We start from the raw sequence: 24,236 nt of genomic DNA on the forward strand, positions 1-24,236 counted from the left end.
CAATATGTCAAAAGAATTAATATATCTATTTAAAAGTAGTGACAGAGAATGCTTTTTTGATGAAGTAGCATTTAAACTGATAGTTGAATACTGAGAAGGAATCAGCCAGGGAAATATATAAGATAAAACAATTGTGCAAATATCCTGAGGTTAGAAATAGCTGGGTTTCTAAGAAAACCATTTTAAAGGAACCAAATGCACATGTGCAAATCGAACGCAGTAAGAGTCATGAGATGAAGATTAGTAGCAAAATATGCAAACTTGCAGCACATATTATGAGATACTGGAATTTGTTCCAACTGAAGACACTGAAGACATTGAAGTAAGATACTAGATTCTTAGAATAACATCCCTGCTGTTGCATGAATGCAAATTGTGTGCACACTCAGTCGCTTAGTCATGTTCAACTCTGCAACTCCATATGCTATAGCCTGCCAGACTCCCCTGTCCATGGGATTATCCAGGCAAGAATAATGGAATGGGTTGCCATTTTCTCCTCCAGGGGATCTTCCTGACCCAGGGATCAAACTCCTGTCCCCTGTGTCTCCCGCATTGGCAGGTGATTCTTTACTTCTGAGCCACCTAGGACACCCATGAACGCAAGTTGGAGTGCAGCAAATGTGGAGGTGGAAAAGATGAATTATGGGAACACAGTAATGCTTTTCTGTTACAAAACAGACTGCCCCCAGAATTAGAGCTTGAAACATAAACTATCTCTCTGTCTCTTCATCTATGGGTTAATTTTCACTGTAGTCAAATAGCTAGTTCTTCTAGTCCTGGTTCACTCATGCATTAAGAGTCAGCAACTGTTTGGTTAGAACCGACTGAACTAGGACAATGCTCTGTCTGGCTAAGACAGTTATACTCTCTCCCACGTCTTTCATCTTGCAGCAGGCTAAGCCCCTATTATGCATATAATGGCTAGCTGGGGTGTTAATATAGAGGCTGAGTACATGGGCTTCTAGAGACTCATCTCATTACTGGCACATAAATTCTTCTGTTGCATCCTACAGCCGAATCAATTTAAAAGGGGGACTTGTTCAGTTGCTCAGGAGTGTCCGATTCTTTGCGACCCAGGGAGAGGAAAAGAGACCCCCACAAAGGACTGAGCCAGATCTGCCTGTGAGGGTTTGAGGGTCTCCTTCAGAGGCATGGGTCAACAGTGGCCTGCTGTGGCGACACAGGCTCTGGCAGCAGCAGTCCTGGGAGGTGTAAGTCCTCTTGGAGAAGGTTGCCATTAGTCCTACCATAAAGCCGCTGGGTGGGTCACCTAGAAACTGAAGAACAATTATACAAAAGAAGTTCTCACACTGCTGCAAAGATTCTAGGCCCCACAACAGACTTCCCAACCTGGGGATCTCTTAAAGGGACTGGGAATCCCCAGGCAATCTGACTTTGAAGGTCAGTGGGATTTGATTACAGAACTTCTATAGGACTGGGGAAACAGAGACTTTTGGAGGGCACAAAACAAACCTTATGTGCACCAGCAACCCAGGGGAAAGGAGCAGTGACCCCACAAGAAACTGAGCCAGACTTGCCTGTGAGTGTTTGTGAGTCTCCGCCAGAGGCATCGGTCTCTACAGTGGTCTGCTGCAGGGTCGGGGCACTGGCAGCAGCAGTCTTTAGAGATGTGGCATGTTGGCATAAGTCCTCTAGGAGAAGGTTGCCATTAGACCTACCATAGAGACTGTGAAAGTGTTAATTGCTCAGTCATGTCCGACTCCATGGTCTCATGGACTGTAGCTGGTCAGACTTCTCTGTTCATGGGATTCTCCCGACAAGAATACTGGAGTGGGTTGCAATGCCCTTCTCCAGGAGATCTTCCTGACCCAGGGATCGAACCCAGGTCTCCCACATTGTAGGCAGATTCTTTTCCATTTGAGCTAACAGGGAAGCCCTTATAAAGACTATAGCCCTACCACAGAGACTGCAGACTCCAGGGCTGGGCAGCCCCAGGCCAAAATACAGGGTGGGAGTACATACCTACCCATCAGTAGAAAATTGGATTTACTGAGCAGGCCCTGTCCACCAGAGCATGACCCAGTTTTCCCAACAGCCATTCCCTCCCATCAGGAAGCTTGTACAATCCTCTTATTCTCATCTATAAGATGGCAGACAGAATGAAAACCACAATCATAGGAAACTAACCAAAATGATCACGTGGATCACAGCCTTGTCTAGCTCAATGAATCTATGAGCCATGCTGTGCAGGGCCACCCAAGATGGCTGGGTTGTGGTGGAGAATTCTGACAAAATTTGATCCACTGGAGAAGGGAATGACAAACCACTTTGGCACTCTTGCCTTGAGAACCCCATGAACAGTATGAAAAGGCAAAAAGATGAGCTTCCCAGGTCAGTAGATGTCCAACATGCTACTGGGGAAGAGTTGAGAAAAAGCTCCCGAGTGAAGAGGCTGAGCCAAAGTGGAAACGATGCCCATTTGTGGATGTGTCTGGTGGTCAAAGTTAAGTCTGATACTGTAAAGAACAATTTTGCATACAAACCTGGAATGTTAGGTCCATGAAAAAGTTTAATTTGATGTGGCCAAACAGGAGATGGCAAGAGTGAATATTGACATTTTAAGAATCAGAGAACTAAAATGGATGGGAATGGGAGAATTTAATTCAGATAACCATCATATATACTACTGTGGGCAAAAGTCCCTTAGAAGAAATGGAGTCGCCCTCATAGTCAACAAAGGGGGCACTTAGAGGAGGGAAAGAAATTTCACTTCTTGGTAGAGTGAGTAAGTGTATGAATGCTCAGTCATGTCCAACTCTTTGTGACCCTGTGGACTGTAGCCCACCAGACTCCTCTCTCCATGGAATTCTCCAGACAAGAATCCTGGAGTGGATAGCCATTCTTGTCTCCAGGGGATATTCATGACTCAGAATCAAACCTGCATCTCTTGCCTGTCTTGCACTGGCAAGCAGATTGTTTACCACTGCACTAGAAAGAGCTGCCAGATTAGCTTGCAAAGGGCATGGATACAGGGAAGAGTTAGGATTGTGTGATTTTCTTTGCCATGTAGAGATGATTGATATCCCCACATTATGCTAAAATCTTCACTGGAACCACTGGAACTAATCCTGTATATGAAAGGTAGTGGTCTATATTTAGAGCTTGTGGTAGAGGAGTATCTTCAGCAAAGTAAACAAGTTTATCATGGCATAGTGTGCTACAATTAACGATGCTATTGCAAATGATATTGTATCTTCCTCAGGGAAATTCAACAGGCCTTGAAAAAGGCCACTATCCTTTCAGAGAATAGTTAAAAACAAAACAACAACAAAATACACTACAAAAACACACCCTAATTCAGTTGAAAGCAGTTCTTCAGAATAATGGTATTCATGTGTATTGATTCTAAGCATATCTATCAAAAGTGGTCATAGTTAAGGAAGACTCATAGAGTTCTTAACAGAAAGGAGAACTAATGAGAAAAGACCAGAGGAGAAGGGTTCTACTAATTAACCCATGGGGAAATAGAACTGCTATTTTTCTTCAGCCGTCAGGGGGAATATTTTGGTAGAGAAATATCCCCAAGAAGAGTTTAGACAGGTATAACAGTCCTACCTGCGGTACTGAAGGGATTTGAACTGCTTAAATGCAGGAAAGGGAAGGAACCTCATTGTTTCTGCCAGAGGTAAGAGGAAAATGCACACGGGTCCAAGATGAGATTTGTCCAATATTAATGAGAAAGTAAATTTATTCCCAAGTAGAAAGAAAAGACACTTAGCTAGGACTTCTTCTGTTAACTTAAATACCAATATTTGGGAACATATTTGAGATTGCATGAATGGAATTAGGATCAGAAGGGAGGTAATAGATTTAAAACCAGTGATAATGTTATGTTTTATCTGAGGCATGATGGGTTGAATAATTAACACCTTTTCCCTAATTATTATGTTTCTCTGCTTTCACACCTTCAGAGTTTCTCTAAATTAACTCTGGTCCAAAAGTAAGTCATTTTACATATTGGTTTCTGTTCCCAATGAAATGAATATAAACCAAATGAGAACATGAATAAAGAGAGATAAGGTAGTATCAGGAGCCTATTACTGAAAATCATATCCCAGAGTATTGACTCAAATTGACTAGTCTCTAACTCCAGATCAGTTTTTTAATGCATGTCTTCCTTTCTCCAATGGGGTTCTGAAAGTGAAAGTGAAGTCGCTCAGTCGTGTCCGACTCTTTGTGACCCCGTGGACTGTAGCCCACCAGGCTCCTCTTTCCATGGGATTCTCCAGGCAAGAGTACTGGAGTGGGTTGCCATTTCCTTCTCCAGGGGATCTTCCCAACCCAGGGATCGAACCCAGGTCTCTTGCATTGCAGGCAGACACTTTAACCTCTGAGCCACCAGGGAAGCCAATGGCGTTGGGTCCACTCATTTCTCTTCTCCCAGTCTCCAACAGATGAATTTCATATGAAGCTCTGTAGAGTACAATATTGATTTTGCTAAAATATAAGCACCTGGATTCTGTTGAAAGGATTACTACTAGTCACTTAGAGGAAATAAATAGAGATGCTAGAAACTCAGGAAGCCAGTAGCTGTGACTGCTTTAGAGGTCCAAAATGTCTCAGTTCTAAGGAATTGGCAGTAGTCATTTCTCCACTAATTTGTAAATGGCGCTCATGTAACTCTTCTTTGCTCCTTCCCTTAATCTCTTCCTGAGTTCAGCTGATCTAAGAGCATTGAATTGCCAGGTGTCAAAACAGTGGGTTAAAGCAACAACGGAAACAAGTGAGAGTAAAAGTGAAGCTTTGAATCACTTACCGCGATAGTGTGACTGGAGAAAGGACCAATTCCCCCCATCCCAGCCCCGTTTCATATCTCCTACAAAACTGAGCACCAGTCAAGCATCAGGGGTATCAACAGACTTGGAGGTCATTTCAGTGTCGAAGGGGCTCTGAACAAAAGGCTGTACCATTTTATAGACATTGAAATAGAGGGGAAGTCACAGAGTGAGCTAAGTCAGAGAGGAGAAAAGTATCTCAAAGGTTTTTCCTTCTCCTCCCATAAGGAGGTCTCAGTAGAGATACCTGAGAATGACTTTGGTACTTTGGTCCAAGGCTTCAGCTAAAGCGACTCAGGAATGAAAATGCTGGGGTGAATGTAATTGTTCAGAAAGCATGAATGACCAGGGGAGACTGGGTCTTTTACTGCAACTCCCTTCAGAGAGTGATGACCTGGCTGTGCACAAATCAGGAGTGGAACGAGCATCTATCTCCTGGAGAGTCTGCTGGGAAACATCTGAAAACTCATGCAGGTTTTTCATCAGGAGCCAGTTTCTTCACTGTCCATGTATTTTTGAGGTGGAGGGTAGAGCAAGAAGGATCTTCCACTCTCATTATTTTATTCCTGTGTATTAAACTCTTAAATGCACGTCCTTTATTTAAAAGTGTAATTCTTTCCTTTATGATTCTTTCCCTTCTGATTCTTTCCCTTTGGGTGTTGGGATAGCCTAAAATTTCTGTGAATTTGAAGTCAATCTTATTTCTTACCTTCTTTTGTGGATTTCTCCAAGACTTTCCTAGTATAGCCTCGTTCCTACTAATCCCAACTAATACCGTTCCTTCCTATTCTTTCCTATGAATACCCAGTGGCATTTTTCCCTTGGCAAATAGTCTTCTCTGTGTCTATAATATCTATTTACATTCTTGCTTAACTTATGTGAATCTCTTATAAAAACAATACCATTTTCAGATGAAAGTTGCCAACTCTTCTACTTCCCTTGTGTTTCTAGGCTAAGAAAAGTTCCAGGGGAAATGTTTTATTGGTATTCTCCTTTTCCTTACATTGCTGTTACCTAAAAATTATTTTCTTTGGCACATACTTTGATACCTTCAACCTTAGTTGTGTCATGCAAAGACATTAAAGTTCACAGGAATGACTCAGTTAACAACTTTTCTCATAAACTTTTACCATGAATTTATATAATTGATTTTCTCCCATTCTAGGACTTTTGACATATAGTAATTATTCTACTTACATGTTTTAAACTCTAATAATTGGTCTTTAAGAATATGACATTTTATGTTATTAATTATTATTTCTGTTATAATTTCTCTTGAATTTCATGGAAATATCAGTTTCTAGGCCTCCATTTCCATACAATTATCAATATCTTATTGTCTTCACATTTTTATGCATCCATCTTAAACCCCTACATACAAAAGCAATGGATGTCATTATCTTTGAGTTTTTTCCTTGAAGAATTTCAGCCACTTTCTCCAAATCTACTAACCTTAAAGTTCCAATTCTAAGAAAATCAACTTTTTTGGGAATTCAACTGAGAAAACTGAATAGGGAGACAGTTGTTCATTCAGAATGTCTTCTTCTTTTCAAAATCTCTAACAGATTGATGTTTTAGGAATCTGATTGAAAAGACTTCAAGAACCGGATACCCAAGACAGAACCCACAGTTCACCTACTGGGCCTCCTTCATCCTTACAAAATGCTCTAGCGCTGAATTTCTCCCCAGTCCTTTCATTCTGTGGGGGCCAATTTCTACCAGATTTACTTTTGCTGCTGCTAGAGTTTCCTACCAAATCTCTGTATCAATATGTGTGTCTGAAAGCCTTATTCTCTTCTCTAGCTACACTCAAAGCTGCTCTGTGGCCTGTTAAAGAAGCATAATATTGGAAACTGAGGATGTTCCAGAAAATGCGAAATGTAACTTTATGATGATTACATCACCATACGAACTAAAAGTTTTGATTTTTCGAATCTATAGCCAAGAGTCATTAGAGAATTTAGCATGTGATTCACAATGATTTTGTGAATTCTTATAAAAATGTGATTATTAATAGTACCCCTAATATTCTACTTTATTGTAGTTACTATGGGCTTATAAACATGACATTATTAATACTTTATTTGGTTATTATCTGTCTCCTTAATTAGTATATAAGGTTCATGAAAGTAGAGACTATTTTCTTCACTACTGAACTCAATAAACCTACAGCTGTGTTTGGCACGTGTGAGTGTGCTCAGTTGTGTCCAACTCTTCCTGCTCCAAAGGATCCTCCCAACCTGGGGATCAAACCCACCTCTCTTGCATTGTCTGCATTGGCAGTAGTGTTCCTTATCACTGCATCACCTGAGAGGCCCGAGGCACACAATAGGCACTAAATGCATATTTATTTAATGAGTCAAAGAATGATAGAAGTAAATAATGCACCTCAAGTGTTGTTCTTTGTACTCATGTAACATAATTGACCCGATCCTTCACACTTCATTCAGGGAGTGAGTTGTGTCTTTTTATGTATAACAATTAAGGCTGCTGAGACCATGGTGAGAAGTAACCAAACGTCTATGGTGACAGAATTTTTCTTCTCTGGATTTCCCACGTTTGAAGATGGTAACCTCCTCTTCTTTATTCCTTTGTTAATCATCTACATATTCATCATTATTGGGAATCTCATTGTGTTTTTTGCAGTCAGGATGGATACTCATCTGCACAATCCCATGTATAATTTCATCAGCATATTCTCATTTTTGGAGATCTGGTACACCACAGCCACCATTCCCAAAATGCTCTCCAATCTTGTCAGTAAGAAGAAGACCATCTCCATAATTGGTTGCCTCTTGCAGATGTACTTCTTCCACTCACTGGGCAATTCAGAGGGGATTTTGTTGACTACCATGGCCATTGATAGGTATGTTGCCATCTGTAATCCTCTCCGCTACCCAACCATTATGACGCCCCGGCTGTGCACTCAGCTCTCTATAGGCTCCTGTATCTTTGGTTTTCTTGTGTTGCTACCAGAGATTGCGTGGATTTCCACACTGCCCTTCTGTGGGCCAAACCAAATCCACCAGATCTTCTGTGACTTTGAACCTGTGCTACGCTTGGCATGTACAGACACATCCATGATTTTGATTGAGGATGTGATCCATGCTATTGCTATCATCTTCTCTGTCTTGATAATTGCCCTGTCATATATCAGAATCATCACTGTGATCCTAAGAATCCCCTCTGCTGAAGGCCGTCAGAAGGCCTTTTCTACCTGTGCATCTCATCTTGGTGTTTTTCTGATGTTCTATGGCAGTGTATCCCTCATGTACCTGCGTTTCTCCACCACTTTCCCACCAATTTTGGACACAGTCATTGCACTGATGTTTGCAGTTCTTGCTCCCTGTTTCAATCCTATCATTTACAGCTTGAGAAACAAGGATATGAAGATTGCAATTAAGAAGCTTCTCTGCCTTCAGAAGGTATTTTATGCATCTGCAAGTTAATGCTAGATCCCAAGAATTGATTGATCATTCAAATCTCTCAATTTGAATGTCACTGTAATATTCTAGATCTTAAAATTAACATAATACTAATTTATTGTCATACTGATATTTTCTGTTTATCCCAGTTCTTCTTCCCACGTACCTGTTTATTACATTTATATGTATTCAATTAAGCTATCAATAACTACCTGTATAGACTTGAACAGATAGATAAATAATAAAAGGAAATATGATGTTTAAGCCATCAAAATATATTTGAGCATTAATTTTATTGTTGTTTGCTTTCTTGAACATTTATTTTGTTGTTTATGAACATCAATTTTATTGTTAATATGTTTTAAAATTATTATTTTATTATTATAATGTTATAGGCATTAGTAACAACTGAAAGTTATAAAATATAGCAGTTAAAAGCATAAGATCTAGAGAAGAGGGTGAGGTCCATATTTCACTGGTACCACATACTAGTTTTGAGACCTTGAGGAAGATGTTAATTAATTACTCTGCATCTTAGTTTCATCATCTATGAAATGGGTATAAAAGTAATATATATTGAAGGTAGAACTTCATATAGTTGTTATAAAAACTGAGTGAATAACTCTATGAAAGTAATTAGAATGTTTTATAACATAGGGCAAGTGCAAAAATAAGTGTTAGCTATTACTATTATTTGCCACTAATTACTTGCATTTATTTTGGATGTTTTAAAGAATGCTATAGTAAAGAATGATATATTAGAAATGAAATCTCATACTTAGGGACATTTATGTATGATTATTATTCATAGAGTTTTGTTAATATTGTTTTTCTGGGGCCAAGTGGAATTAATCTTCACTTTAACTATTTTGGTTGAGTTTGTCCAATTTGATTGAATTAAGCTATTTGATTTAATGTGATTTCAAACACACTCTGAAATGATAAAAAGTAGATAGATGATGAATAGAGAGATAATACATATAATTAAAGAAAGATATGGACCTTTCTGAACTACTTCTCTTGCTTTTATTTTTGTTCTCTTTGTATTGTCCAAGGACATTCATAATGGCTATTTTTATACCTTGAAATACCATATGTCACATTCCTTTCAAGAAAGAATTAATATATTTGATTTGAAGTGTCTAAAGCACCAGCTGAATCTGTTGGGTAGTCCAGAAATGATCAAAGCTGTATATATAAAAACTACAGTAAATCAGTGGAAAATACTCTGATGCTGGAGGGATTGGGGGCAGGAGGAGAAGGGGATGACAGAGGATGAGATGGCTGGATGGCATCACTGACTTGATGGATGTGAGTCTGAGTGAACTCCGGGAGTTGGTGATGGACAGGGAGGCCTGGTGTGCTGCAATTCATGGGGTCGCAGAGTCGGACACGACTGAGTGACTAAACTGAACTGAATAGTAAATCAGAACATACAAAAAGTAAAATAATATAAAACCCAAATACTGTAAAAAGATTGCCCTTAATTTATCCCTAAGCTTGAATTGTTACCCCAGTATATATACATACAAGGTCCAATTGAAGACCATACTTATCAACAGATATTGATAGAGGAAATAGGATAAAACAATCTAGGGATGAAAATGGATACAATTCTACATATAAGCTATGAAAAAAAAATGATCAAAACTTGGAAAAGCAGATGCTGAGAAGTCATGGTGCATTTGGAAGCTCCAGATACAAGAAATAGAATCAAATAGAATCACAGTGGAGCTGTCCCTTGAGCTGTGTTCAGAGAAGTGTATAAAAAGTAAGTCTGAAATACACAAGCCAGAGAAGTGATTAAATATCCAAATAATCTCAGGCTGCTAAAACAAAACCAGAAACATACAACTTTTCGGCACAGAAACAGTCATCTACAGCTGATGTCAGACTTCATGGCAGATGTTTCCATGTCTGTGATGAGCCATTAGGTCATTGACACATTCTTCTCTAGTTAGTTTTGTATCTGTATACGTAGTCACATACATGAACACACACAAATATACCCACACACCCAGATTATCCTTTTGTAAAATAATTACTTTAGTCTTCCCCTACACTGAGTGTTATAAGACCATTAAAGGTGTTTAATGCATGGCTCAATAATTACTTGAGGAATTACTATAATGAAATAGAGATAGATATTTGAGGATTGGAAACAAATGAAACAGAATAAATCTAATTAAAAATAAGTAAAATAATTTTTATTTAAATGTTCAATGAGATTTGTGAAAATAGTATTAATATCTATTAGTAAAAACATTGGCAAATAAAAAATATAAAAATAAAATGTAATAGAAATATTGAATAAATTGAATACTACAAAAAATGAAAGTAATGACTTAGAAGAAAGCCTAAAGGACATATTCCAAAAAAAAAAAAAAAGACCAACATGAAAAGCCTAAGATTAAATGTAAGGAAATAAATATATAGGGAATATATTCACTTATTCTACAAACCATATATTATTGTTATTGTTGTTCAGTAGGTAAGTTATGTCTGACTTTTTGTGACCCCATGGACTGCAGCTTCCCTGTCTTTCACTGTCTCCTAGAGTTTGCTCAAATTCATGTTCATTGAGTCAGTGATGCCATCCAATCATCTCATCCTCTACTATACATATGAATATAGAAATTTCACAAAGAAACAAAGTAGAAGAAATATAATAATTGAAATTAAAGGAAATTATTTTTGAGCTAAAGAATAACTGAATCAGCATATCAGAAGAGACTGTTTCACATAAGACCTGGGACTGTAAAATTACTAGAATAAAACAGAGGAAAATACCCTTGGCATCAATTTTGGTAATGACTTTTTGCATATGACACCAAAAGCACAGGCAACAAAAATAAAAATAGACAAGCAGGAAAAAAAGAAATAGACAAGTGGGACTACATCAAACTAAAAACTACTGTACAGCAAAGGAAATAATCAACAGAACAAAAAGGCAACCGACAGAATGAGAGAAATATTTGCAAACCATATATCTGAGGAGGTGATAATTTCTAAAACATTTGTTAGTCACCCAGTCATTTCTGACTCTTTGCAACCCCATGGACTGTAGCCCATCAGGCTCCTCTGTTCATGGAATTCTCCAGGCAAGAATACTGGAGTGAGTTGCTGTTTCCTTCTCCAGGCAATCTTCCTAATCCAGGGATCAAACCCTGGTCTCCACATTGCAGGCACATTCTTTACTGTCTGAGCCACCAGAGAAACCCCAAAATATATAAGGACCCCCTCAAATAACTTAATTAAAATGGGTAAAGTATTTGAACAGATATTTCTTCAAATAAGACATACACTTAGCTAACAGGTATATTAAAAAAAAAATTCAGCATTAAAACATTATGGTGGCTCAGACGATAAAGAATCTGCCTGTGCTTCAGGAGACTTGGGTTTGATTCCTGGGTCAGGAAGATCTCCTGGAGAAGGTAATGGCAGCCCACTCCACTATTCTTGCCTGGAGAATTCCATGGACAGAGGAGTCTGATGGGCTATCGTGCAGGAAGTCACAAAGAGTCAGATATGACTGAGCAACTAGCACTTATTAACCATCAAGGAAATGCAAATCAAAACTACAGTGAAATATCTTCTCACACCAGTTAAGATGGCTATTAACCAAAAAGCAAAAGAGAACAAATATTGGTGAGGTGACAGAGAAATTGGAACCCTTGTATAGTGGGTATGTAAAATGGTGCATAGATATGGAAAACAACATATTCAAAAGCAGAGACATTACTTTGCCGACTAAAGTCCGTCTAGTCAAGGCTATGGTTTTTCCTGTGGTCATGCATGGATGTGAGAGTTGGACTGTGAAGAAGGCTGAGCGCCAAAGAATTGATGCTTTTGAACTGTGGTGTTGGAGAAGACTCTTGAGAGTCCCTTGGACTGCATAAAGATCCAACCAGTCCATTCTGAAGGAGATCAGCCCTGGGATTTCTTTGGAAGGAATGATGCTAAAGCTGAAACTCCAGTACTTTGGCCACCTCATGGGAAGAGTTGACTCATTGGAAAAGACTCTGTTGCTGGGAGGGATTGGGGGCAGGAGGAGAAGGGGACGACCGAGGATGAGATGGCTGGATGGCATCACGGACTTGATGGAGGTGAGTCTGGGTGAACTCTGGGAGTTGGTGATGGACAGGGAGGCCTGGCGTGCTGCAATTCATGGGGTTGTAAAGAGCGGGACATGACTGAGCAACTGAACTGAACTGAATTGATGGAAATTCCCAAAAAATTAAAAATTCAAGTACCATATAACCTAGTAGTCCCACTTCAGGATATACATCTAAAAGAATTGAAGTCAGGATCACTGAGAGATATCTGCACTCCTATGTTTATTGAAGCACTATCCACAATAGCCAGGAAATGGAAGCAACCCAAGTGTACATCATGAGATAACCTGATTAAAAATTGTGGTATACATGCATAGTGGAGTATTATTTAGTTTTTTAAAAAAGAGAGAAACTCTGCTATTTGCAATAATATGAATAAATCTGGAAGATATTAAGCTAAATGAATCTAACAACAGAAAGTAAAACACTGTATGATTCCACTTACATGAAGTATATAAAATAGTCAAACTCACAGAAGCAGAGAATACTATTATGGTTGCTGGGAATTGAGAGGCGAGGGAAATGAGGAGTTGTTCAGTAAGTACAGAGTTTCAACCATGATACATGAATAAGTTCTATAAATCTGCTGTATAACATAGTGCCTATAGTTAAGAATATGGCATTGGGCATTTCAAAATTTCTAAGGGGTAAATCTCATATTGTTTTCTTCATATGTAACACAGGGAAAACCATAACAAGCAAACTACCAACTAAAGGGTATAAGGAACTTCTAGATGGTATTGGATATGCATATTACCTTTATTCTGATGCTGTCAAGGGTGTTTGTAATATATTCAAACTTATCAAGTTGTACACATTAAATATGTGTGGTTCTTTGTATCCAATTGTTGTTGATCACTCATAGTGATCAAGTCTTTGTGACGCTATGGACTGTAGCATGCCAGCTGCAACTTCCCTGTCCTTCCCTATCTCCTGGAGTCTGCGTAAATTCATGTCCATTGATTCGGTGATGGTATCCAACCATCTCATCCTCTGCTGCCCTCTTCTCCTTTTGCCTTCAATCTTTCCCAGAAAAATTTTAATACAAATTATATTTAAATAAATCTGATGAGAAAGAAAGATGGTTTCTTCCTATGCTAAATTATTAAAAAAACAATTTTGCCACCTGAAAGTTTTAACTTTAAGAAAAAATATAAGCAAATAGACAAGGAAAATAAGCTTCCAAGTCACAAGAAGAATTGTTAGACAAAACTTCCAGAGAAAGAATGTCTTCCTATACCAAAATGTATTTCCAAAATCTCATATTAGGTAATCCTTTAAGAAGATTAAAGATAAAATCAACTACATTTGGAAAAAAATAACTTTGAGTTTTCAACAGAGCAGTAGATTACACAACAATCTCATGAAAAGGATAAGATATTGACTGTGGTTGACAGGACTAAAGAGAATTGTTTAAGGTTGGAGAGATTCACATACATTTGTAGCATAAGGAAAAGAAAAATAACATTGTTCCTTCATTTCAATATTGGTATAAAATCCTAATCACATGATTATTTTAAAATAATCTTATTTTCTATTATATATTTCTTTCAACATGTTTTACAGGTGTCAGTATATTCATTCAAGACTTTATATATCTCTTTGTTCATGTAATAACAGGACTATGACAAAACTGTTATTTACCAGGTGCCTTGTAGCACAGCTAAGGACAATGATCGTAGGGCTGGAGAAAGTAGCATCTCAGGATGATGAGTGCAATCAGAAAATAAAGATTCATTGAAAACTTTGACCTGTAAACTAATGAGAAGAAAGTACAATGGGGAGCTTTCTGATAACTAACCCCATGAGGGAAAGTGATGCTGTCTACTGCAGTGCAGGGGAGAAGCCCCCTATGGAACCCATTCCCCTTTCTGTTATGTCCTGAGGTACCCGTGAATATAATTGCAAGTCCGCATTTTGAGGTCCTTAAAGGATATCAAGGATGAAGAGACCCAGATAAACAGAAGAGTTTCTGTGGTCTTTGGTAGAGATAAGTGTAGAAGACTCAGGCTTGGAAAGAAGGTATTCACTCACTGTACATGAGGAGAATCATCTTACTCCATGAAGATTGCATTATTATATTATTATATAATATAGATTATTATATATTGCATTATTATTATATTGCATGTAAAAATTAGAGGCTTTGAATTTTGGTGAGAGGCAATGGAAAGTTTAGAAGAAACCCTCCCTCCTGAGGTACTAGGCCGAGGAATACATGAAACAGAATACTCCATTTATGGTACCATTTTTTGAAAGATTACTTTGTCCAGACTTGATTATGACTCTCATCAAAACTGAGTTGTCATACTTTTCTTTCCAAACAGTCCTCAGTTTTCTTTGCTAGATTATTCATGACTGTTTTGTGGGTTTAATTATAATTGCGCATGGTGGCCTTGCTCCAAGTTGATTTATTTGACACCAGCTCATATGTTGCTTTCAACACTTTTCAGGAGGAACTCATTCTTGAGAAGGTTAAACAACTAAGTTGTAATACAATAAATGATCCTTATGTAATGCAATAAATATATGTAACACAACAAATATAATGATGATCCTTATGTAATACAATAAATATAATGCAGACACTCCAGTGTAATGGTGCCCAATATTTTGGAGTGTTTAGTACATTTTGAACATACTTTAAACATTTAAATATATTTACTTTGTCTATGCTAGGTGTTCTCATTTGTAAAGTGGAGTTAATAATCTTATCTTATTAGAGCATTTTGAGCATTAAATGAGAAATATATACTTGTGCTTGTCGCAGTGACTCAGTACCATGTAATATACTACTGACTATGCATACAATATTCATAATACTATGTAATACAGCATGGCCTTCCCAGATGGCGTTAGTGGTAAAGACGGAGAAGGCAATGGCACCCCACTCCAGTGCTCTTGCCTGGAGAATCCCATGGACAGAGGAGCCTGGTAGGCTACAGTCCACGGGGTCATGAAGAGTCGGACACAACTGAACAACTTCACTTTCACTTTTCATTTTCATACATTGGAGAAGGAAATGGCAACCCATGCCAGTATTCTTGCCTGAAGAATCCCAGGGACAGGGGAGCTTGGTGGGCTCGTATCTATGGGGTTTCACAGAGTCAAGCATGACTGACTTGATGCAGCAGCAGCAGCAGCAGCAGCAGTGGTAAAGAATCGGCCTGCCAATGCAGAAGACTGCAGAAATGCGAGTTCGATCCCAGGTTTGGGAAGAACCCCTGGAGGAGGAAATGGCAAATCCTCCAGTATTCTTGCCTAGGAAATCCCAAGTAGCCTGGGGGGCTACAGTCCATGGGGTCACAGGAGTCGGACATGTCTGAGTGATTGAACAATCAGTGCACTATTATAGAATTCACAATATAATATAAATCATATTATGCTCTACTATCATTTTTATTATGTTTAACCATTCTAGGAAACTTACGAGCTAGTTTCTATTAGTAATTAGCAGAGAGGGTGTTACTTAACATAGTCAGATGAGCTTCATGGATTAGTAGGGGAGGAAGCAGAAAGCAGAATGTTAAAGGAAAATGAGAGGTGTGGTGAATTGGACTTTATTACCCTTTCACTAGGCTGCCTGTTAAGCCCTGTTTTAAGTCTTTTATAGACATTAACTTAATCCTACAGTATATCTATAAATGTGTATTATTATTAATCTCATTTTGCAGATGACTATTTGAGACAGATGGGTTAAATAACTTGCCAAAGGACACATAGATAATAACAAACTTAACTGAGATTTCAATGTAGACTCCTGGTCTACATGCCCTAGAACAGAGATCTCCAAAGAGGAATGTGCAAGATGGCCCAAGGGTGGAAAAAGAAAATAATTGTACTTCTGTTATGCTTATTTTTACTAATGCTTCTTACTTTAAGATATTATGTATTGTTAAATAATGTGTGCATGTGTGTGTGTTAGTCGCTCAGTCATGTATGAACCTTTGAGACCCTGTGGGCTATATATAGCTCCCCAGGCAAGAATGCTGGAGTTGGTTGTCATGCCCTGTCCATCATAATGTAGTACATGCACAGATTTTTTATTTTACTTTTTAAAGTCTTTATTGAATTCATTAAAACAATGTTTCTGTTTTATGTTTTGGCTGTGAGGCATGTGGGATCCTAGTGCCTCGACCAGGGATAGAACTCACAGCCCCTGCATTGGAAGGTGAAGTCTTTTCCACCTGACCACCAGGGAAGTCCCTGTGCATAACTTTTAAATACAAACACTTATATTAGAAGTTAACCCTTTTGGCAGAAAGTGAAGAGGAACCAAAAAGCCTCTTGATGAAAGTGAAAGAGGAGAAGTGAAAAGGTTGGCTTAAAGCTCAACATTCAGAAAACTAAGATCATGATATCTGGTTCCATCACTTCATGGGAAATAGATGGGGAAACAGTGGAAATAGTGTCAGATTGTATTTTGGGGGGCTCCAAAATCACTGCAGATGGTGATTGCAGCCATGAAATTAAAAGACGCTTACTCCTTGGAAGGAAAGTTATGACCAACCTAGATAGTGTAGTAAAAAGCAGAGACGTTACTTTGCCAACAAAGGTCCGTCTAGTCAGGGCTATGGTTTTTCCACTGGTCATGTATGGATGTGAGAGTTGGACTGTGAAGAAAGCTGAGCGCAGAAGAATTGATACTTCTGAACTGTGGTGTTGGAGAAGACTCTTGAGGGTCCCTTGGACTGCAAGGAGATCCGCCAGTCCATTCTAAAGGACCAGTCCTGGGTGTTCATTGGAAGGACTGATGTTGAAGCTGAAATTCCAATTGTTTGGCCACCTCATGCAAAGAGTTGACTCATTGGAAAAGACCCTGATGCTGGGAAGGATTGGGGGCAGGAGGAGAAGGGGACGACAGAGGATGAGATGGCTCAATGGCATCACCGACTCAATGGACACGAGTTTGAGTAAACTCCAGGAGTTGGTGACGGACAGGGAGGCCTTGCGTGCTGTGATTCATGGAGTTGCAAAGAGTTGGACATGACTGAACGACTGAACTGAATTGAAGCTAAAATATTCTTAACTTTTAAAACAATTTTTTTACTACTAAAAGCATTTGGGAATATCTATTTCTGCAATGGTGACTCTGTAGGAGTAAGTGAGAAAAAATATAAAATGTTTGTCACTTTTCATAAAGTATGAAATTAAGGAAAAAACAAAACTTTCAAGTTATTTCTTCTTGTTCATTCAAGTTATTTAGCAATACACTAAATATTCTTCCTTGTGAGCTGGTATGTTGTTCACTGGTCTGTCGCTAAGTCATGTCCAAGTCTTTGCAACCCCATGGACTGCAGCATGCCAGACTTCCTTGTCCTTCACCATCTCCCAGGGTTTGCTCAAAGCCATGTCCATTGAGTTGGTGATGCCATCCAACCATCTCATCCTCTGTAGTCCCCTTCTCCTCTGGCCTTCAGTCTTTCCTAGCATCAGGGTCTTTTCCAATGAGTTGACTCTTTGCATCAGGTGGCCAAAGTATTGGAGCTTCAGTTTCAGCATCAGTCCTTCAGGGTTGATTTCCTTTAGGACTGACTGGTTTGATCTCCTTGAGCTGGTGTGTACCCTTTCCTTTATTTAGAGATAGTTCTGCTGGGGATATGGACCTATCAGCAGTGACTGAATTTGTCATCAGTGATTTTCCTCAGATCCAGGAAGGTAGTCTTCTTTACTTCTTTCCTTTACTTTTCACCTATATTTTTATTGTCATGGGAAATCTATTGATCTTTTTGCAGTCAGGCTGGATACCTGGCTCCATAATCCCAAGTATAATTTCATCACTATCTTTTCCTTTCTGGAATCTGGTATACCACAGCCATCATTCCCAACATGATTTCCAATCTCATCAGTGAAATAAAAGACAATATCTATTACTGGCTGCCTCTTGCAGATGTATTTCTTCCATTCACTTGGCAATTCAGAGGGAATCTTACTAATCTCCATGGCCATTGACAGATATGTTGCAATCTGCAACCCTCTTCGCCATCAAATGATCATGACTCCCCGTCTTTGCGCTCAGTTTTCTGCAGGCTCCTGCGTCTTTGGCTTCCTCATCCTGCTTCCTCAGATTGTAATGATTTCAACAAAGCCATTCTGTGGTCCCAGTCAAATCCATCAAATCTTCTGTGACTTGGTCCCAGTTCTGAGTCTGGCCTGCACAGACACATCCATGATTCTGATTGAGAATGTGATCCTTGCTGCAGCCATCATCATTACGTCTTAATCATTGCCCTGTCCTATATAAGAATCATCATCATGATCCTGAAGATTCCTTCTGCTGAAAGTCAACAGAAGGCTTTTTGTACCTATCCAGGCCATCTCAGTTTTCCTGATATCTTTTGGTAGTGTGTCCCTCATGTACTTGTGTTTCAATGCCACTTATTCACCCGTTTTGGACACAACCATTGCACTGACGGTAACTCTTCCCCTAATCTTCAATCCTATCATCTATAGTCTGAGAAAAAGGACATGAAGGATGCGATTAGAAAACTCTTCTGTTCCCCATGCTGAACCCCCTCCCTCCAAAACCTCCAATTAAAATAAATAAATTTATATTAAAAAAAAAAGAAAACTTCTGTATTCAAATAGTGTTGAACACGTCTGGAGGTTAATTCTGAGCCACAGATTGCTTTTCACTCTTTTAATATTTCTCTAACAGATTAAAATATGAAATTATTCTCTCTCTAGTTTTTTGTCACATTGAGCCATCTGCCTGCTATCCTGATTATTTTATTTTATTATTATTTTATTGGGAAAACACATTTATGTTCTGCCATCTCTATGAAAGTTGATTGGTATTTCATCAAGAAATTTATTATGGAGCTTAAAGATTTTCTTCTTTCTTATGAAAAGTTACAATTAAAGGAAAAATTTCTCACCACTTTAGAGGGTTAGAATTACACTTCAGAAGCTGGCCAAGTGCTTCAAGGCATTATGTGTTTATTCAGGAAATAGACCTTGGGAATATTTGCTATATAATTATGAATTATGGATTACCTGATTCAGTTCAGTTCGGTTCAGTCACTCAGTTGTGTCTGACTCTTTGCGACCTCATGGACTGCAGCATGCTAGGCTTCTTTGTCCATCACCAACTCCTGGAGCCTACTCAAACTCAAGTCCATCGCATCAGTGATGCAATCCAACCATCTCATCCTCTGTTGTCCCCTTCTCCTCCCACCTTCAATCTTTGCCATCATCAGAGTCTTTTCCAATGAGTCAGTTCTTCACATCAGATGGCCAACGTATTGAAGTTTCAGCTTCAGCATCAGTCCTTTCAATGAATATTCAGGACTGATTCCCTTTAGGATGGACTGGTTGGATCTCCTTGCAGTCCAAGGGACTCTCAAGAGTCTTCTCCAACACCACAGTTCAAAAGCATCAATTCTTCGGTGCTCAGCTTTCTTTATAGTCCAACTCTCACATCCATACATGACTACTGGAAAAACCATAGCTTTGACTAGAGGAACCTTTGTTGGCAAAGTAATGTCTCTGCTTTTAAATATGCTATCTATGTTGGTCATAGCTTTTCTTCCAAGGAGCAAGTGTCTTTTAATTTCATGGCTGTGGTCACCATCTGCAGTGATTTTGGAACCCAAAGAAATAAAGTCTGCCACTGTTTCCATTGTTTCCCCATCTATTTGCCATGAAGCGATGGGATCAGATGCCATGATGTTAGTTTTCTGAATGTTGAGTTTTAAGCCAACTTTTTCACTCCCCTCTTTCACTTTCATCAAGCGGTGCTTTAATTCTTCTTCACTTTGTGCTATAAGGATGGTGTCATCTGCATATCTGAGGTTATTGATATTTCAGCTTATGCTTCATCCAGCTCAGCATTTCACATAATGTACTCTGCATATAAGTTAAATAAGCAGGGTGGCAATATACAGCCTTGACGTACTCCTTTCCCAATTTGGAGCCAGTCTGTTGTTTCATGTCCAGTTCTAGCTTGCTTCTTGACCTGCATACAGATTTCTCAGGAGGCAGATTAGGTGGTCTGGTATTCTCATTACCTGATTAGGTTTGTCCAGAAGCAGATAGCTAAGAAAAAGCAAAAATAGTACTTGCAGAAGTAAATTACACTTTAATTTTTAGTTATATAATTAACTCTTCTTTATTACAATAAGCATATATATTTAGTAAGACTAAATTCTCAATATTGTTAAACATGCTCATAAGAAAACTAGAGTGTAGAATCATAGAATTGTAGAGTTGCAACTATTGAGCCCATGCACTACAGCTATTGAAGCCTGCTTGCTCTAGATTCCGTGCTCTGAAGCAAGAGAAGCAATGAGAAGCCCACACACTGCAACTAGAGAGTAGCCCCAGCTCACTGAAACTAGAGTCCACTCAGCAATGAAGTCCCAGCACAGCACATAAACAAAATTACTTTTTAAAAAAGTAATTGACTTTCTCAGATTTTCTGAGAATACTATATAATCTGTGAATAGAGGAATTTAAGAAAAGACACATTTTACAAAAGAGCAGAGAGAAGAAATTTTTCTTGCTCTGAAAGCAATAAACTCACTGACATTAGAGAACAAATAGACTGTGAAAGTATGTCCTTCCACACTGCTTCCATTGATGCCCGTTTGCCACCATTTACTTGAGTTGCCATGACAATTCTCTTCAGGGTTCAAGCCCACAGTTAAAGCTAGTCTGCTAGGTTAACCAAAGAAGGCACTGTTGTCATTCAATCCTTTTTATCCAAATTTCCTAACACCTGGATAAGGACAAATATAGACTAATTAATGAAATATTTCTTTTTTAAAAGCAAATTCTCACTCTCTTTTTTTGTAAATTTATGCTTTTCTTATAGAAATAATTTTATTCCTAAAAATGGTGAGCAGATGAAACATAGATTATGTCTGAAAAGTAAATCTGCCAAATGCTGTTGATTCTAAAAAGGGTTTTCATGGAAGAAAATTAGATAATTGCATATTCAAAGGGGCATATAAAATATTTCTTAACTTTAAATTTATATTTTAGTAGAAATTTAGTAGAAATATCAAGGAAAAATATTTCCTGATTATTTTCAATGGTTAAAAACAAACACATTATGCACAATGGTAGTTAATACAAATTTGATTTCACAATGTATTCTAATCTACTAAATCCCATTATTTGATGGAGGTAAAGAGAGAAGTTCTCTAGTCCTTCTTCCTAGCATGGCAAATCCTTGAACTGTGCTTACTAAACCACTGTTTGGGAATGCACCAAGGATGTGATACCATGATTATGCTACTCTATCAAGAAATTTCTAAGGCATCTTCCACAATAAATATAAATATTAATGGGAAAAAAGTTAAGACACATATTATATTTTACAATGCTTACAATAAACTGCAAACTAATCAGCTTGAACCAGTAGCACCCTCAGTTAAAAAAAAACAATTTTTCAACATGAAGAATGTACAATTACTAAAATTAAGGCTTCAGGTTAACTTTTCCATTTAATTTTGCCTTTTCTTGTCAAAATACATTTTCAAAACTCAGAATTCAGAAGTCTGGTACTTTCAAAAATTCTTTGCTGAGTTTCTCATATTTTTGCTTGGAAATTGCTGCCATCTATTATAAAGTTTTACAAATTATTCTTCTTGATGCAAATAGCTAGAGTCAGAGAAAATGTGATGTAGATAACAGACTGGAAACCTAACATATTGGAAAACTGTCTGTTAAAGGTCCTTGGGGAATAATGTCAATGTTCTCCAACCAACCAATAGACACAAAAGGGCCAGGCTGCATGGGAAACGTGAGAACCAAGAAGTGGGATCTGGGGCCCATTGGAGGTTATTTTTCCTGAACTCCCATAATCGCAAGTGCTACATACAAAAGTTGGAGGACCAGGATCCACACGAAATCTAGCTTCAAATCCAAGCCACAGAAGGATGTAGGAACCAACAGACTTACACGTGGGACATTTATAATCTTTTCCCTCATGTTTTCTGTTTCCCCCATTATGGTAACAATACACATGGCTGTTTTCATTGACGTCTTTCCTCTTCATACTAGGAAATGCTAGTGTTTTGAATTCTATAGGGTTCTGAGGTAACACTGAATTGATTTTCTGTCTTAAAACTGAATTTTTCACTACAGGAGGCAGAATAGGCCTTCTGGAGTATGCCACAACAATGTTATACTGCAGAGTTGAATTAACAAGACATCTTATAGCTTATTGATTTCAATTTCCAGCATTTTTCCTCTCTGCTGAGCTAATTTGGTTTTATACAAAGCTGAATACATTTCAACACATTGATACTTCTCTCCATATTTCAGTGCTAGAGTCTTCTGTGAACCCATTATGTGAATGCATAACAAAACAGCCATTAGTGGTCAAGCCATTCATCTGCCCATCTGACTCCTTCAATATGCCACTCTTCTTCCCCAGAAAGATGTTTTTTGATGAGTCAAATCCTGCAGCATATATCTGTGATATAAAGGGAAATTATATTCACATATAATTCTAAAAGCAAATCTTGATATAGTGCTTTGCACTGACTGTGTGTCAGAATTACCAATACTTTTACTCCTGAAACTATATCAGTTATTACAAAATTAATGAGACTTTCAGTGAATTGACCAATCTGAAACATTAATGTTGCTGTCATGAGCATATTCAGTTACTGCTGTCTGGACCCCATGCTATGCTATACTGGTTTTTGTGGCTTATTTCCTTTGTAACATAAGGAGAATAAGCCATAACTACAGTGCTGGGCTTCACTCTATTTGTTTATATCTTAAAAACAAAGCAAATAGACTTTTCCTTCTTCCTTTATCACCATTTGGGAAGACAGTCTTTGTACGCTAAGGCAATGAGTTCACCATATTTTGTTGGTTCTTTGGATGGATGATTTTTTTGATCAGGGCATAACATGATATTGGCTGTGTTTTTCTAATCTTTGTTCACTGATCATAAGTCCTAGGATACTTTTACATTTTTTCATCTACTAGCTTGCTATAAAGGATACATCTTTAAAGAAAACAAATAGAAAAGCTGTATAGAGCAAGGTAGTACAAGGAGGCAGAATGGGTCATGGATCTTCCAAGCCCTGTCTGAATACACCACTCTCTTACTCCCTCTGTGTGCTCCAATCTAGAAAATTTATATTTTCCAAAAGGTTCTTAAACAAACCAAATGGAGAAAACCAAGGAAAGTTTATTTGCAAAATACAGTACATTTCTAGCCAGAAAATTTCATAAAGCCTTAGAATTCAGAAAATATGATTCATTCTATATCACACAAAACTTTTGTGCACTTGACCACAGATTAGCATCTGAAGCTCTGCTTCTTGATTAGTTGAGAAAAATAATTTTGGAAATGTAAGCAATCAGTTTTTGATATCTCTGTGTTTTGTTTATTTTAAAGGCACGTATGTCCCCATTTCACTCCCTAGCACCATACTGTACATATGCCTCTGTGTATGTAATAGTGTGTGGCATTTATTGATATGTGTGTATTTATGAGAACACTACATTGGAATCTGCATTTTCAGGTATAAAGTAAGGGTTGGAGAGAGGTTAATGTATATTAAAAATGGCCATATTCTGTTAATAATAGCAAATATTTAACCATAAGATGCCCTAAGAAAGAATTACAAAAAAAATAAATATTCAAAATTTAAATCTATAAAGAAATTATAAAGGTCTTTTAATGTATGGCATGTGCTAGTTTGTTATGGTGCTGTTAGTGATAAAAACTAACTAGATTATGTTCAGTAATAATATTCAATGGAAGAAATTTAAAAATTGAACACTAGAAAACTAATCTAGAGTTTTGACTTGAGAAAATATCATAAAATTCAAAGAAAAGTACAATGTCCTGCAAAATAGATTACATGGAAACTAAATTCTAGAAATGAAATATTAATGAAACTGAAATTCCAGAAATAAAGAGACTAATACCC

The 24,236-nt window shown here is 37.9% G+C and overlaps 1 protein-coding gene and 2 pseudogenes across 1 annotated transcript; 2 read left to right on the forward strand and 1 right to left on the reverse strand.

The window, feature by feature from the left end:
* Positions 1–7,294: 7,294 nt before the first annotated feature.
* On the forward strand, positions 7,295–8,245 carry LOC120855622 (olfactory receptor 6K3-like). Its single transcript, XM_040230164.1, has one exon. It carries the CDS (start codon positions 7,295–7,297, stop codon positions 8,243–8,245), a length of 951 nt encoding a protein of 316 aa, XP_040086098.1.
* Positions 8,246–17,936: 9,691 nt separating this feature from the next.
* Positions 17,937–18,846, forward strand: LOC120855432 (annotated as a pseudogene).
* Positions 18,847–21,984: 3,138 nt separating this feature from the next.
* LOC120855433 lies at positions 21,985–23,206 on the reverse strand (annotated as a pseudogene).
* Between the last annotated feature and the right edge of the window lie 1,030 nt (positions 23,207–24,236).

Source organism: Oryx dammah, unplaced genomic scaffold, assembly GCF_014754425.2.
Source record: "Oryx dammah isolate SB20612 unplaced genomic scaffold, SCBI_Odam_1.1 HiC_scaffold_28, whole genome shotgun sequence".
NCBI lineage: Eukaryota > Metazoa > Chordata > Mammalia > Artiodactyla > Bovidae > Oryx > Oryx dammah.